This window comes from Tympanuchus pallidicinctus, unplaced genomic scaffold, assembly GCF_026119805.1.
Source record: "Tympanuchus pallidicinctus isolate F22 unplaced genomic scaffold, pur_lepc_1.0 scaffold3, whole genome shotgun sequence".
In the NCBI taxonomy this organism is placed as follows: Eukaryota; Metazoa; Chordata; class Aves; order Galliformes; family Phasianidae; genus Tympanuchus; species Tympanuchus pallidicinctus.
In genome coordinates, this window is record NW_026294747.1 from 50,987,794 (window position 1) to 51,005,156 (window position 17,363).

The 17,363-nt window shown below is 50.0% G+C and overlaps 1 protein-coding gene across 1 annotated transcript in view; it reads right to left on the minus strand.

Moving 5' to 3' along the window:
• The window catches only part of AHNAK2 (AHNAK nucleoprotein 2), a 48,753-nt gene that overhangs the window by 13,804 nt on the left and 17,586 nt on the right, over nt 1-17,363 (minus strand). Inside the window, exons 3-8 of the mRNA XM_052693866.1 lie at nt 13,682-13,752; nt 12,978-13,067; nt 12,178-12,234; nt 11,473-11,614; nt 10,555-10,736; nt 194-9,994 (exon numbers count right to left, since the gene is read on the minus strand). Coding sequence (XP_052549826.1) covers nt 194-9,994; nt 10,555-10,736; nt 11,473-11,614; nt 12,178-12,234; nt 12,978-13,067; nt 13,682-13,752 — 10,343 coding nt within the window. The remainder of the gene's footprint in view (nt 1-193; nt 9,995-10,554; nt 10,737-11,472; nt 11,615-12,177; nt 12,235-12,977; nt 13,068-13,681; nt 13,753-17,363) is intronic.

The following is a 17,363-nucleotide window of genomic DNA, read 5'->3' on the forward strand; positions in this document are numbered from 1 at the left end:
CCACGTCCAGGCTGCCTTCGGCATCGGGGCCCTGCAGGGCGAGCTCTCCCTCCGGGATTTCGCCCTGGGCTTTGGGCAGCGAGATCTCGGCCTTGGGCAGGCTGACCTGCACGTGGGAAGCTTTGACTTTGGGCAGCTTGACGCTGGGCATCTTGACGTCGGGCATTTTGAACCGGCCTTTCTCCGCGTCTGCGGCCGCCTCGATGGTCACCTCAGCGCCGGGCGCTTGGATCTCGGCCCCGGGCAGGGTCACGTCAACTTCGGCGGTTCCCGAGGGAGTCGTCACCTGGGGCTCCTTGAGGCTCACGTCCACATCGGCAGCTACGGTGCCCTTGGCCTCTCTGCTGCTGGACCAGCCAAAGGAAGGCATGCCGAACTTGGGCATTTTGAACTTGCCGTCTTTTGCCTTGGTGGCCTCCTTCTCCGGGGCTTTTACCTCCCCCTCGAGGCTGAGAGCCGCCTCGGGCGCCTGCAGGTCGGCACCGGCCTTTGGAAGGGTGATGTCGACGGAGGGCAGGCTGATGTCCACCTTGGGAGCTTTGATGTCAGCTTTGGGCATTTTGAGGGAGGGCTTCTCCAGTTTCCAGCCAGCCCCTTCGGTTTTAGCACCGGCTTTGAGGTCCAGTGAGGGGCCTTCCCCTGAGACCGTCACAGCGCCGGAGGGCAGCTCGACCTCTGCGGCGGGCAGGCTGACCTCGCCTTCGGGCCCTTCCGCCTTGGGTACCGACACTCCGAATTTGGGCTTGTCGAACTTGGGCATCTTAAACTTGCCTTTGAGGCCCGCGGCTTCCAGCTCGGCTCCATCGAGCGAGCCTTCGGCAGAGGGCACTGTCAGGTCTACCTTGGGTGCCTGGAGGTCGAGGGAGCCCTCCACGGAGGGCAGCTTGATGTCGGGGCCCGAGATGCTGACGTCGACGGCGCCGGCCTTGACCTCTGCCTCGGGGAGGCTGGCGTCCGCTTTGGGCACGCTGACGTCCACCTCGACTTTGGGAGCCTTGACGGTCGGCTTGGAGAAGGCCACGCTGGGCACCTTGACTTTTGGCATGTGTAGTTTCATGCCGCCGCCCTCGGCTTTGCCGGCAGCCACGTCCAGGCTGCCTTCGGCATCGGGGCCCTGCAGGGCGAGCTCTCCCTCCGGGATTTCGCCCTGGGCTTTGGGCAGCGAGATCTCGGCCTTGGGCAGGCTGACCTGCACGTGGGGAGCTTTGACTTTGGGCAGCTTGACGCTGGGCATCTTGACGTCGGGCATTTTGAACCGGCCTTTCTCCGCGTCTGCGGCCGCCTCGATGGTCACCTCAGCGCCGGGCGCTTGGATCTCGGCCCCGGGCAGGGTCACGTCAACTTCGGCGGTTCCCGAGGGAGCCGTCACCTGGGGCTCCTTGAGGCTCACGTCCACATCGGCAGCTACGGTGCCCTTGGCCTCTCTGCTGCTGGACCAGCCAAAGGAAGGCATGCCGAACTTGGGCATTTTGAACTTGCCGTCTTTTGCCTTGGTGGCCTCCTTCTCCGGGGCTTTTACCTCCCCCTCGAGGCTGAGAGCCGCCTCGGGCGCCTGCAGGTCGGCACCGGCCTTTGGAAGGGTGATGTCGACGGAGGGCAGGCTGATGTCCACCTTGGGAGCTTTGATGTCAGCTTTGGGCATTTTGAGGGAGGGCTTCTCCAGTTTCCAGCCAGCCCCTTCGGTTTTAGCACCGGCTTTGAGGTCCAGTGAGGGGCCTTCCCCTGAGACCGTCACAGCGCCGGAGGGCAGCTCGACCTCTGCGGCGGGCAGGCTGACCTCGCCTTCGGGCCCTTCCGCCTTGGGTACCGACACTCCGAATTTGGGCTTGTCGAACTTGGGCATCTTAAACTTGCCTTTGAGGCCCGCGGCTTCCAGCTCGGCTCCATCGAGCGAGCCTTCGGCAGAGGGCACTGTCAGGTCTACCTTGGGTGCCTGGAGGTCGAGGGAGCCCTCCACGGAGGGCAGCTTGATGTCGGGGCCCGAGATGCTGACGTCGACGGCGCCGGCCTTGACCTCTGCCTCGGGGAGGCTGGCGTCCGCTTTGGGCATGCTGACGTCCACCTCGACTTTGGGAGCCTTGACGGTCGGCTTGGAGAAGGCCACGCTGGGCACCTTGACTTTTGGCATGTGTAGTTTCATGCCGCCGCCCTCGGCTTTGCCGGCAGCCACGTCCAGGCTGCCTTCGGCATCGGGGCCCTGCAGGGCGAGCTCTCCCTCCGGGATTTCGCCCTGGGCTTTGGGCAGCGAGATCTCGGCCTTGGGCAGGCTGACCTGCACGTGGGGAGCTTTGACTTTGGGCAGCTTGACGCTGGGCATCTTGACGTCTGGCATTTTGAACCGGCCTTTCTCCGCGTCTGCGGCCGCCTCGATGGTCACCTCAGCGCCGGGCGCTTGGATCTCGGCCCCGGGCAGGGTCACGTCAACTTCGGCGGTTCCCGAGGGAGCCGTCACCTGGGGCTCCTTGAGGCTCACGTCCACATCGGCAGCTACGGTGCCCTTGGCCTCTCTGCTGCTGGACCAGCCAAAGGAAGGCATGCCGAACTTGGGCATTTTGAACTTGCCGTCTTTTGCCTTGGTGGCCTCCTTCTCCGGGGCTTTTACCTCCCCCTCGAGGCTGAGAGCCGCCTCGGGCGCCTGCAGGTCTTCACCGGCCTTTGGAAGGGTGATGTCGACGGAGGGCAGGCTGATGTCCACCTTGGGAGCTTTGATGTCAGCTTTGGGCATTTTGAGGGAGGGCTTCTCCAGTTTCCAGCCAGCCCCTTCGGTTTTAGCACCGGCTTTGAGGTCCAGTGAGGGGCCTTCCCCTGAGACCGTCACAGCGCCGGAGGGCAGCTCGACCTCTGCGGCGGGCAGGCTGACCTCGCCTTCGGGCCCTTCCGCCTTGGGTACCGACACTCCGAATTTGGGCTTGTCGAACTTGGGCATCTTAAACTTGCCTTTGAGGCCCGCGGCTTCCAGCTCGGCTCCATCGAGCGAGCCTTCGGCAGAGGGCACTGTCAGGTCTACCTTGGGTGCCTGGAGGTCGAGGGAGCCCTCCACGGAGGGCAGCTTGATGTCGGGGCCCGAGATGCTGACGTCGACGGCGCCGGCCTTGACCTCTGCCTCGGGGAGGCTGGCGTCCGCTTTGGGCACGCTGACGTCCACCTCGACTTTGGGAGCCTTGACGGTCGGCTTGGAGAAGGCCACGCTGGGCACCTTGACTTTTGGCATGTGTAGTTTCATGCCGCCGCCCTCGGCTTTGCCGGCAGCCACGTCCAGGCTGCCTTCGGCATCGGGGCCCTGCAGGGCGAGCTCTCCCTCCGGGATTTCGCCCTGGGCTTTGGGCAGCGAGATCTCGGCCTTGGGCAGGCTGACCTGCACGTGGGGAGCTTTGACTTTGGGCAGCTTGACGCTGGGCATCTTGACGTCGGGCATTTTGAACCGGCCTTTCTCCGCGTCTGCGGCCGCCTCGATGGTCACCTCAGCGCCGGGCGCTTGGATCTCGGCCCCGGGCAGGGTCACGTCAACTTCGGCGGTTCCCGAGGGAGCCGTCACCTGGGGCTCCTTGAGGCTCACGTCCACATCGGCAGCTACGGTGCCCTTGGCCTCTCTGCTGCTGGACCAGCCAAAGGAAGGCATGCCGAACTTGGGCATTTTGAACTTGCCGTCTTTTGCCTTGGTGGCCTCCTTCTCCGGGGCTTTTACCTCCCCCTCGAGGCTGAGAGCCGCCTCGGGCGCCTGCAGGTCGGCACCGGCCTTTGGAAGGGTGATGTCGACGGAGGGCAGGCTGATGTCCACCTTGGGAGCTTTGATGTCAGCTTTGGGCATTTTGAGGGAGGGCTTCTCCAGTTTCCAGCCAGCCCCTTCGGTTTTAGCACCGGCTTTGAGGTCCAGTGAGGGGCCTTCCCCTGAGACCGTCACAGCGCCGGAGGGCAGCTCAACCTCTGCGGCGGGCAGGCTGACCTCGCCTTCGGGCCCTTCCGCCTTGGGTACCGACACTCCGAATTTGGGCTTGTCGAACTTGGGCATCTTAAACTTGCCTTTGAGGCCCGCGGCTTCCAGCTCGGCTCCATCGAGCGAGCCTTCGGCAGAGGGCACTGTCAGGTCTACCTTGGGTGCCTGGAGGTCGAGGGAGCCCTCCACGGAGGGCAGCTTGATGTCGGGGCCCGAGATGCTGACGTCGACGGCGCCGGCCTTGACCTCTGCCTCGGGGAGGCTGGCGTCCGCTTTGGGCACGCTGACGTCCACCTCGACTTTGGGAGCCTTGACGGTCGGCTTGGAGAAGGCCACGCTGGGCACCTTGACTTTTGGCATGTGTAGTTTCATGCCGCCGCCCTCGGCTTTGCCGGCAGCCACGTCCAGGCTGCCTTCGGCATCGGGGCCCTGCAGGGCGAGCTCTCCCTCCGGGATTTCGCCCTGGGCTTTGGGCAGCGAGATCTCGGCCTTGGGCAGGCTGACCTGCACGTGGGGAGCTTTGACTTTGGGCAGCTTGACGCTGGGCATCTTGACGTCGGGCATTTTGAACCGGCCTTTCTCCGCATCTGCGGCCGCCTCGATGGTCACCTCAGCGCCGGGCGCTTGGATCTCGGCCCCGGGCAGGGTCACGTCAACTTCGGCGGTTCCCGAGGGAGCCGTCACCTGGGGCTCCTTGAGGCTCACGTCCACATCGGCAGCTACGGTGCCCTTGGCCTCTCTGCTGCTGGACCAGCCAAAGGAAGGCATGCCGAACTTGGGCATTTTGAACTTGCCGTCTTTTGCCTTGGTGGCCTCCTTCTCCGGGGCTTTTACCTCCCCCTCGAGGCTGAGAGCCGCCTCGGGCGCCTGCAGGTCGGCACCGGCCTTTGGAAGGGTGATGTCGACGGAGGGCAGGCTGATGTCCACCTTGGGAGCTTTGATGTCAGCTTTGGGCATTTTGAGGGAGGGCTTCTCCAGTTTCCAGCCAGCCCCTTCGGTTTTAGCACCGGCTTTGAGGTCCAGTGAGGGGCCTTCCCCTGAGACCGTCACAGCGCCGGAGGGCAGCTCGACCTCTGCGGCGGGCAGGCTGACCTCGCCTTCGGGCCCTTCCGCCTTGGGTACCGACACTCCGAATTTGGGCTTGTCGAACTTGGGCATCTTAAACTTGCCTTTGAGGCCCGCGGCTTCCAGCTCGGCTCCATCGAGCGAGCCTTCGGCAGAGGGCACTGTCAGGTCTACCTTGGGTGCCTGGAGGTCGAGGGAGCCCTCCACGGAGGGCAGCTTGATGTCGGGGCCCGAGATGCTGACGTCGACGGCGCCGGCCTTGACCTCTGCCTCGGGGAGGCTGGCGTCCGCTTTGGGCACGCTGACGTCCACCTCGACTTTGGGAGCCTTGACGGTCGGCTTGGAGAAGGCCACGCTGGGCACCTTGACTTTTGGCATGTGTAGTTTCATGCCGCCGCCCTCGGCTTTGCCGGCAGCCACGTCCAGGCTGCCTTCGGCATCGGGGCCCTGCAGGGCGAGCTCTCCCTCCGGGATTTCGCCCTGGGCTTTGGGCAGCGAGATCTCGGCCTTGGGCAGGCTGACCTGCACGTGGGAAGCTTTGACTTTGGGCAGCTTGACGCTGGGCATCTTGACGTCGGGCATTTTGAACCGGCCTTTCTCCGCGTCTGCGGCCGCCTCGATGGTCACCTCAGCGCCGGGCGCTTGGATCTCGGCCCCGGGCAGGGTCACGTCAACTTCGGCGGTTCCCGAGGGAGCCGTCACCTGGGGCTCCTTGAGGCTCACGTCCACATCGGCAGCTACGGTGCCCTTGGCCTCTCTGCTGCTGGACCAGCCAAAGGAAGGCATGCCGAACTTGGGCATTTTGAACTTGCCGTCTTTTGCCTTGGTGGCCTCCTTCTCCGGGGCTTTTACCTCCCCCTCGAGGCTGAGAGCCGCCTCGGGCGCCTGCAGGTCGGCACCGGCCTTTGGAAGGGTGATGTCGACGGAGGGCAGGCTGATGTCCACCTTGGGAGCTTTGATGTCAGCTTTGGGCATTTTGAGGGAGGGCTTCTCCAGTTTCCAGCCAGCCCCTTCGGTTTTAGCACCGGCTTTGAGGTCCAGTGAGGGGCCTTCCCCTGAGACCGTCACAGCGCCGGAGGGCAGCTCGACCTCTGCGGCGGGCAGGCTGACCTCGCCTTCGGGCCCTTCCGCCTTGGGTACCGACACTCCGAATTTGGGCTTGTCGAACTTGGGCATCTTAAACTTGCCTTTGAGGCCCGCGGCTTCCAGCTCGGCTCCATCGAGCGAGCCTTCGGCAGAGGGCACTGTCAGGTCTACCTTGGGTGCCTGGAGGTCGAGGGAGCCCTCCACGGAGGGCAGCTTGATGTCGGGGCCCGAGATGCTGACGTCGACAGCGCCGGCCTTGACCTCTGCCTCGGGGAGGCTGGCGTCCGCTTTGGGCACGCTGACGTCCACCTCGACTTTGGGAGCCTTGACGGTCGGCTTGGAGAAGGCCACGCTGGGCACCTTGACTTTTGGCATGTGTAGTTTCATGCCGCCGCCCTCGGCTTTGCCGGCAGCCACGTCCAGGCTGCCTTCGGCATCGGGGCCCTGCAGGGCGAGCTCTCCCTCCGGGATTTCGCCCTGGGCTTTGGGCAGCGAGATCTCGGCCTTGGGCAGGCTGACCTGCACGTGGGGAGCTTTGACTTTGGGCAGCTTGACGCTGGGCATCTTGACGTCGGGCATTTTGAACCGGCCTTTCTCCGCGTCTGCGGCCGCCTCGATGGTCACCTCAGCGCCGGGCGCTTGGATCTCGGCCCCGGGCAGGGTCACGTCAACTTCGGCGGTTCCCGAGGGAGCCGTCACCTGGGGCTCCTTGAGGCTCACGTCCACATCGGCAGCTACGGTGCCCTTGGCCTCTCTGCTGCTGGACCAGCCAAAGGAAGGCATGCCGAACTTGGGCATTTTGAACTTGCCGTCTTTTGCCTTGGTGGCCTCCTTCTCCGGGGCTTTTACCTCCCCCTCGAGGCTGAGAGCCGCCTCGGGCGCCTGCAGGTCGGCACCGGCCTTTGGAAGGGTGATGTCGACGGAGGGCAGGCTGATGTCCACCTTGGGAGCTTTGATGTCAGCTTTGGGCATTTTGAGGGAGGGCTTCTCCAGTTTCCAGCCAGCCCCTTCGGTTTTAGCACCGGCTTTGAGGTCCAGTGAGGGGCCTTCCCCTGAGACCGTCACAGCGCCGGAGGGCAGCTCGACCTCTGCGGCGGGCAGGCTGACCTCGCCTTCGGGCCCTTCCGCCTTGGGTACCGACACTCCGAATTTGGGCTTGTCGAACTTGGGCATCTTAAACTTGCCTTTGAGGCCCGCGGCTTCCAGCTCGGCTCCATCGAGCGAGCCTTCGGCAGAGGGCACTGTCAGGTCTACCTTGGGTGCCTGGAGGTCGAGGGAGCCCTCCACGGAGGGCAGCTTGATGTCGGGGCCCGAGATGCTGACGTCGACGGCGCCGGCCTTGACCTCTGCCTCGGGGAGGCTGGCGTCCGCTTTGGGCACGCTGACGTCCACCTCGACTTTGGGAGCCTTGACGGTCGGCTTGGAGAAGGCCACGCTGGGCACCTTGACTTTTGGCATGTGTAGTTTCATGCCGCCGCCCTCGGCTTTGCCGGCAGCCACGTCCAGGCTGCCTTCGGCATCGGGGCCCTGCAGGGCGAGCTCTCCCTCCGGGATTTCGCCCTGGGCTTTGGGCAGCGAGATCTCGGCCTTGGGCAGGCTGACCTGCACGTGGGGAGCTTTGACTTTGGGCAGCTTGACGCTGGGCATCTTGACGTCGGGCATTTTGAACCGGCCTTTCTCCGCGTCTGCGGCCGCCTCGATGGTCACCTCAGCGCCGGGCGCTTGGATCTCGGCCCCGGGCAGGGTCACGTCAACTTCGGCGGTTCCCGAGGGAGCCGTCACCTGGGGCTCCTTGAGGCTCACGTCCACATCGGCAGCTACGGTGCCCTTGGCCTCTCTGCTGCTGGACCAGCCAAAGGAAGGCATGCCGAACTTGGGCATTTTGAACTTGCCGTCTTTTGCCTTGGTGGCCTCCTTCTCCGGGGCTTTTACCTCCCCCTCGAGGCTGAGAGCCGCCTCGGGCGCCTGCAGGTCGGCACCGGCCTTTGGAAGGGTGATGTCGACGGAGGGCAGGCTGATGTCCACCTTGGGAGCTTTGATGTCAGCTTTGGGCATTTTGAGGGAGGGCTTCTCCAGTTTCCAGCCAGCCCCTTCGGTTTTAGCACCGGCTTTGAGGTCCAGTGAGGGGCCTTCCCCTGAGACCGTCACAGCGCCGGAGGGCAGCTCGACCTCTGCGGCGGGCAGGCTGACCTCGCCTTCGGGCCCTTCCGCCTTGGGTACCGACACTCCGAATTTGGGCTTGTCGAACTTGGGCATCTTAAACTTGCCTTTGAGGCCCGCGGCTTCCAGCTCGGCTCCATCGAGCGAGCCTTCGGCAGAGGGCACTGTCAGGTCTACCTTGGGTGCCTGGAGGTCGAGGGAGCCCTCCACGGAGGGCAGCTTGATGTCGGGGCCCGAGATGCTGACGTCGACGGCGCCGGCCTTGACCTCTGCCTCGGGGAGGCTGGCGTCCGCTTTGGGCACGCTGACGTCCACCTCGACTTTGGGAGCCATTGCAGTCGTCATCTCACTTACTAGAATTTCAGGTTTGTGTGTTTCATCTTTTGTAGTTCCCCAGGTAAATGTAGGTAATTTAAACTTTGGTAATCTCTGTTTGCTTTCTTTTCCATCAACATCCTTTTCTCCTTTCTTTGCAATATTTTCTATCTTTGAACTTCTGTCACCTCTTTGTATGTTTCTTTGTTCTGTCCGATTCTTTTTTACTGTGTATTTGGATTCAACTTTGCTGTCTTCTATGTTAATGTCATCTACAGGTGATGTGGCCATTTCAGTTGGTGGTATTGTTATTTTCCATGTAGATTCTTCTTTTTCTGTAGCGGGTGTCTGAGCTTTGAAATCCATTTTCCCTCCTTTCTCAAATTCTTTCTCAGCTTTTGTTTCTGGTACTGAATCTTTAACATCTATTTCTGGTTTTGTTAATATCTTTTTAGTGTCTGTTTCTTTTCTTTTTGGCCCTGACATCCAAAATTTTGTTTTCTGAATTGTTGGTATCTGTTTGTCATCTTGTGCTTGTTTTTCTCTTTCTTCCAGTTTCTCGGGTGATTGTAATTCAATTCTAGCTCTACCTATTTCTAAACTTCTTTCCTCTATGTTTACTTCCACTGTGTGATCCATTACTTCTTCTTTAATTCCGTTTTCTCCTTCTGTTTTATCTTCTGTTCCTTTTTGCTTCTTTTTTGGGGATTTTGATGAGATTTTTGGTGTTTGTTTTGTTGGGGTTTCTTTCAGATCTGCTTCTAAACTTGGCTTTGATACCTTTCTTGTTATATCTTGCACTTCAGGTACAGTATATTTCAATGTTGATTCCTTTTCCTTTTTTATGCTTATTTCAACTTCAGGGCACTTTTTTGCATATGTAGGAATACCATTTTCCACATCTTTTAAGTCTTTTGTTGAAGTTTCATTTAATTCTTCTGTTTTCATTTCAGAAACAGGAGAAGCAGTATATTCAACAGTCAGTATTTCAGGACCTTCCAGGCTGATATCTTCTTTGTGTATTATTTGTTTTTCATATAACAATGTAGTATTTATTTCTTTTTTTTGCTTGTCTTGATGTTCTGTTTTGGATCTGTGCATTTTGAATCCAATACTAGGGAACTTCAGCTTCTTTTGGCTTCCTTTTTTTTGTTTGATATGAATTTCTTGTTGAGACTCTGTATCTGTGCTTGTAGGGGAAATATCTTGTATAGCAGGCTCATATGCATCTGATGTACTGTGAGATCTTCTGTGTCCCAGTATCTTTTTATTTTTAATTGACTGGAATTTTGGCCATGATAATCTATCTTTTTTAGGTCTTTTGCTTCTTCCAACCCTTTGGTTTACAATTAATGTTTCTCTGTCTTCTTCTGAAGTAGCTTTTCCTGAAACGTGCAGTGTTTCTTCAGGAATGCTTTCACTGAGTTCTTTATCCTGAAAGAACAAATGGTAGTTACTAAATCAAGTGTAAAATAATATGGAAACAACACAGAACAAAACAGCTAATATAAAGTATGTAGAAAATTGAGCTTTGTATTCACATTATCTACCTGTTACATTAAAAAAAATCCTAAAAATGGAGAAGATAATTAAATAGATTACTATTACTGTTAAGTAAATGGATTTCATGAATGTAATATGTAGATTTAAGAAGGTGTACCTTCTTTGCAAAATACTGTAGTAAATAGAATTTTCAATAATTGTCTATATTTATAATCTATATTTATAACAATGTCTGTAAAAATATTATTCATTTTTGTATGATATGAAGAGAAAATTTACAGGAAGAATTTTGAAGTGTTGCAGAGGCATCTGGATGAGGAGCTATGACATATGGTTTAGTGTAGCTTTTATGCCAACAGGTATTAATTTTATTAAGTTTAAACACATAGCTATGTCTTAAGAAGACAGGTGAATATATTTTCTATTCTGTATTTCCACACAGCATGTCACTATAGTGTTATCCAAACTTTGTAAATAAGACAAGTAATGACCTGACTTAATCGTTCCTTTTTGTACTGAGCTGTAGAGTGAAAATGTTCTAGCTCTTCTTTCCCAGCAATTTTTCTTTTCAGGCTGAATTGGACTCTGTATGGCTCTGAATACTGAAGAATCTTGAGTGCATCTTCATATTTGATATTATCAAAAAATATTGTAGCACTTAGAAGCTGATCACCTGCAAGAGGAATCAGATGGATGTTATTTTAATTAGTTTGTATCTTCTTGTGATTCTTCAAATTCTGTTGTGTTCTTGTTCACACGCAGAATAAAATAATCAATACCTACCATTCATTTAAAATTCAAAATAATGTTCACAGTCTAGAGTCAGAGAACAGCAAATCATCTAGTCAAACTGCTCTGTCTGGACAGGGTCTTGCTTGGAGCATGCTCAGCTACAACATGTTGCTCACGTCTGTCAGGTTGTGAACATTCGTAAGCATGGTGACCACAACTTCTGTGGGCAACCTGCTTTGGGTTCTGATCACCCTGACAGTAACGTTATTTTCTTACATTTTTCACTACTTAGAACTCGGAGTTTTGTTCTTAATTAAATCATGATTTATTGTAGTTTTGTTGCATAGTATTTTGCAAAAGAATCAAAGGCAAGTTCTTTGTGAATGGAATACGTTGATCTTTCATTTCAATTATGTGTATACTACTTTCTGCATATTCTTTTCACCATTAGAGTAAAAATAAGATTTTTTACAGTATATAAAACAATTCACATTTCATTACTCTTGAAGAAACCAATTTTAGAACTATTAATATGGAAAGGTTATATTATTAGCTGGTTTGGCATTTATTATTTCAATTATACAAAGAGATGACAGATCAGAAGGTATCCATAGGCAAACACAGCTACGTGTCTCATTATTCTAAGACTAAAAATATATCAGAAAATCAGACTGTACCTTCTCTCAGACTAAACACTTTTGAAGCAGGAGATTCCTTAAATACTTTTTTAATAAATATTCCTTCATTTCCTCCACCAGCCACGCTAAAACCACTAGCACCAGCTTCCACTTCTGTTTTCAAGGTCACTTCCATTGTTTCCTAGGTGTAGAAAAAGATGTGAATTTAAAAGTATTAATTTGTATTGAAGTGTTTGAGATCATAGAATTACTGTCCTCAAGTATATTTTCAGTAGCTCAGGAAAGTATATTTAAAGCAGAGAATGCACCTGTTTGGTGTGGGTGTCCTAAATTAAATTAAGCATATGCATTAGGCCACGCTGCATCGGAGCCACAGGCAAAATAGGTTATAATTTTAAAATGTGAAATATATGGAATTTCTTAGGGCTGAAAGATTGCATTTTCTGTGAAGATGCTAGGCACCTGAATTAGAATTAATCAGTCAGAATAAGAGCTACTGCTGCGCTTACTCAAATCAGAGAAGACTGAAGAGTGTTTAGAAGAATTACAGAAGGACTCCAAGCTAGGAATTAAATGCACAGACCTGTGCCAAATCTGAACAACTTGTTAAGTTCTCGTCCAAAATAAGTCTGAAGTGATTCTTTACCCATTTTTTCTTTCTGTTCACCCATCAACATCTGTGTGTTGTAACAAAATATTTTTTCAAACCACATTCATAAAACAGTTGAGTGCTTTTAGACTGACCTGTGGATGACTCTGTTTTGATTTGTCGGTACTATATTTTTTGTTTTCTTCTTGCAGCTGAAACACAGATTTCCATTATTTAGTGTTCAGAAGTTGTGCTGTCATAACATACAACAAAAGCCCAGCCTCAGTTATAAAGCCTGGTTTAGACATTGAGGCTGACTTTATTAGCAGCAGAGACAAAACAGGAACGTACAAGTATGATGTACACTGGTAGTGATTTAACTATATTATCCCCAGCTGTAGATTAGATGAAATGAAAGAAAGAAAGCCTCTGAAAGAAATGAATGCTGGAGACCAGCTGTATTAAGACATTGATAATTTTTCTCATACAACACCTTTCTCATGCTTTCATCTTTGTGAATAACATACATGTTTTCCATTTATTTGACTTTCAGCACCAATTTCAAAATGTTGCCTACTTAACATGACTGCAATAATTAAATCTTTACTCTTGAAAAATTAATCGATACAAGGTGATTTTGAAATATATACTAGATTCAAGCCAATTAAATATCTTAATTATAGAAAACGTTGCAATTTCTTGATGCTTTCTGTCCCATATTCCTTAAAGAACACAGACAATCGTATTTTTTGCTGAGAAACAAAAAGATGACCAACAACAAATCCAATACAACATCAGTGAACATGGCCTGGATTTTGGTGAGGGTAGGTAGGAAGACAATACAGCTGCAACTACATTATATACATGACACAGGAGTCTTGGCTAGCTATGGGAGCTAAAGCCTTCTGAATCAATTCAATAAAGCCATGCCTGGATAAAACCTCAGTATTCTTACCTTTAAGTATTCTTCTTCTACGGAATATTCATAAACTGGTGAGGATCCCTGTGGCCTTGGACGGATGTCTTCTACTGCCACTTCATTAACCTGTAGGAAAGAAATGAGGGGTGGGACAGACACATCCACCATTAAACGGTGACCCAATTTTTACGAGAGATTTTTTCATCTCCTTCTTTGTAAGCATCTTTCGTTAGTTATGTTTAATGAAGATAAAGCAGTAACTCTTTGGTCAGCAATATGAGGGATGCCCTGAAAATGATGCCTCTGATTTCATTACACTGGCTCACAACATCAGAGAAGATGTGTCATTGAATTCCTCCACGTGGAAAAAATGGCACCTATTGGTAGAAGAGCTGATAGAATTATTTTGATGTTCTTTATGAATTGTATGCATCTGTGGGCTGGACAGACTGAAAGTATTAACAGCTCAATTAGCAACAATTCAAAAAGGCCATCTTTATGCCATCTCTTGCTTCATTTGCAAGGTTAAACTCTGCATCATGTAACTTCAAACTATATTGCCCTCTATAAACAAGCAAACCATATAGGAGTCCCAGAAGGAACTTGGCTGACAAACTCTCAGCATACTTCCTTGTGGAGTCAGTCGATGGTGAACCATAGATAAAGCTTTAAAGAAATGAGCTTGCAATCAGCAGCCATAATTTGCTAGGTTTTGGGACAAAACAACCTAAAAAACTCACAGAATCTTCATCTTCTGCATCAGCATCAGCATCTCCCGGAGGCTCTGCCGGTCTCAGCTGTCGTCCAGAACCTGAAAGCAGCACACAGGTTGTTGGAGTTGATATGAGCTGTGCAAAGCAGACAGCAAAGAGCTGTCAAGCCAACCTCCAAGCGGCACACCTGGGAAATGCGCATGGCTGGCTGCAGAAAGGACTGCTTTTGTTCAAATTCCTTATCTCATCAGGCTGATCTTTCCAAAGTGGTTTTCAGAGAGTAAGCATCATGAATTTTTGATTGTCATACGGACTCTTTTCTCATGGGTTTTAAAAGTATCCAGGGCAGAGAGGGATGGGCTAAAAGAGACAGGCTGTTTGGAAGTAGGATTATTCTGAAATGCCTGAAGTTGTGCCACAAAGAATGAAACTAGAATGGATATATCATCATTTTTAGCGATTCAAGCTTACCCAGTAGCTGACAGTATGGCTGAGATGAACACTCCCTGATGTGCAAGATATTCTACATACATATAGAAATTATTGTCCTGATGATCATACCTCCTTTCTGTCTCCACGATGTGTTATTTTCAAGGCACTGGGCTGTCTCTCTCTCTCTCGGATCCAATTCTGCAACTGCCATTATCATACATAGTTTTGGCTTGCCTAAACACGTCCCCTGGCTTAAAAATATGCTTGAACAGCCACAAGCAACATCGCATGACTCTTTCATTGTCTAGTTTAAACAAAGAATTATTGGGCTGGAAAATAATATTTCTGACTGTGGATATTGCATCCTGTATGTGCAGACAAGCTAGCATGTCTCATATATGCATGCAATCACTCTACAAGTTGCTGAGCTCTTGTTAAAATGGCTTTGATTTTGATAGCTTATTTTCAGACTTTACTGATATTCTACTTTTTTTTTTTTTCCTTATCTTTTATGCGTATGAAAATTGCTTAGTGTTGGCAAGTTCATTAAGATCTTTGCCATGTAATCAGTGGTGGTCTACTTCATTAAGATGAATGGTGATATTGTGCTTCCAATGGATATGTTCCATGTCAGTCCGAGGCCAAGTTCATCATTTAAATCATCTTAACTATCTGTCCTATGACATTTTAGCTCCAAAGAACTAAGATCAACTTAGAAAACTGCTGAAAATGGTCTTCCTGCAGGTCACAATTCGGATTAAATACCAACAGAAATTGGTTTGATTTTTTCAAAAGCTCTGGTACATGCGGTTTTCAGAAGCTGAACAAAATTAGAAAATGAGCGTTCAAATGTGTATCTAGAAACCTGATTTTCGACATTTCTGTTTAAAGTTCTGGAATTCATTCATGAAATTCTTCACCACATCCACATTAATAAGTATCATACTGGGAGAAGACCTGCAGGACTGAGGTTTTACTGTCTAATTTGTTTAGCGCTTCTAAAGATTCAGGTGCCAACAGCAAATTTTATGGCTGTTACTAAAATTCCAAGAAATAGTAAGGACTTAGACTTGTGGCATTGCCATATTTTTCACTTGGGAAAATCCCACCCACAAGATTTGAAGTCCATTAGAATGATTTAACAGAATAGTGCTTGGGTTGCTAGAATGTTTGCTCTTCAGTGCAGCACTTTAAGGCTAATTCTGCATCAATCCCTGGTGGATGCCAATGATTTTACTACTGGAAAAGTGAAAGGAAAGAATTATCTGGAAGGATTCTTGGACTGGTTCACTGCTGTTTCTCTTGTTTTACTCTAGTGATGTTTTATTTGTTTAGAACTAGAGCAGTGCAACTGTGGGGTTCTCCTTTCTTGGGATTTGAATGGTCCTGCACAATTTGCACAGTTGATTTATCTCACCATCCAGTAGGGTATATCCTACAGGTTCTAGCAGAAGTAAAACTTTTAAAACCAGTTGCTTTAAACCAAGGATACTTAGAATGATTAGGCAGCCAATAACTTCAAAATCCTCCTGTTGCTAAGAGCAGGCTACTCATAACCCCAGGATAATTACATCACTTCCCACAGTGAAACTTGAACACTTACTTCCCATCAGGATTACATTTTAAAACAACAAATGACTCTGCCAAGTCTTATTCAGTGTGGATGTGGAAAGGTAGGCTCAGGCTAGATAATATCTCATCTGTGCCTAGATCAGGAGAGATGTTTCTGATTTTTCATCAGCTATTTAACAGGCAAAGCAGTGCTGTATGAGGCACATGGGTGGCTTCAGTTGCTTGGATGCTTGCTGACAGGTGCTTGTTTTCCTTGTCCTTACTAGGGATCAAGGCTTGACAAAATCTCAAATGTCATCAGAAACATCCTGAGCAAATCTGTGAGTTTTCACCCACCTTCTGATTTCCCCAGACTCTACCTATATAAATTCTCTCTCCTACCATAGTCAACCTATGTCAAGAAGGCTTGTACCCCTCATTCCCACTGTAGAGTAGAACCATGACTTGCTTCAGATTTTTTTTCCTTAAAAGCAAATCTGTAAAAGAGAGGAATTACAATGAATTCCATTTTCAGCAAAGCTTCCTTCTGAGTGTATAAGATTGTGCCAGTAAACTACGATTTATATGCATGTCATTCTCACGCCCCAAATAGTAGTGATGCCAACGTTTTATAGGTTTGAGGTTTTTTCTTTTTTTTAATAAATTCTGGACAATTAATGCTTTGTTCAGAATGTTTTCATAAACAAGATGGAATTTACATCAGTGACTGCTTCTAATAGCCAGTGAACTGATTTCAGAACAAAGGAATTTTTTGAAAGTAGGCAGTAGGAGTTATATAGAATGGGGCGTTTTCATATCATATGACTGAAAATTGTGTTTGCTTTTTAAAACACGTTTAAAAAAATAATTTATCTCTAATTTAGCAATCCAGCTGGGCTGTTTGGGCTAAAACTGCAAAAATGTAAAACCAGCTCTATTTTTTTTTTTTTTTTTGGTATGTGCATTCTGTGGGTAACAGTTTCCAAAATCTCATTTGAGATATCACAATCAATTTAAAGTATGACAGTGTCATCTAATTCAAGCAAAAGTGTGTGTTAATGTATTGTATAAACTAAAGAGGAACCCATCCTCAACTGGGACACCAGCATGTAGATTTATCGTAACCTGAATGCTTTAAGATCAGATTAACAGTATAACAGCAAATGATAATACCGGATGTGTTGTTAAAAAAAAGAAACTAAACTATTTTGCTGTTCATTCCATATCAAATTCTTACAGACTGTATTCTCTTCTCTGTTCTTCTTAAGGTTTCATAGTACTGTTATGTTTGCACATGAGTTTAGTGAATTGAAGTAGTCTACTCTTATTTTTAAGTATGCAACTTTTCTTTGCATCAAATCCTTTGGCATTAGATTTCCTGCCAAAAGTGGCTTTGTTTTATTTTATTTGTTTATTTTTGTGGGAGCAAACTAGAATGCCACTTTTGTCTTGTTTTCCCTGGGATTTTAACCCAGACTGGGGAAATCTGAGATCTGAGCAATCATTGCAGTGCACATACTTTTGACGAAGACTAAGCATTGCTCATTCTCAGGTAAGATCCTGATCCAGGAGAAGAGGTTTCATTCTGCTGTGTACTGACTGGCATGAATTATCCAACTTTGCTTCAACACTGGGTTTCTCTTAACAGACAGAACCTGAGCTGTGGTAAACATACAAGACATGTTTATGCTCTGCTCACTCATTTATTATTCTTTGTTAATATATG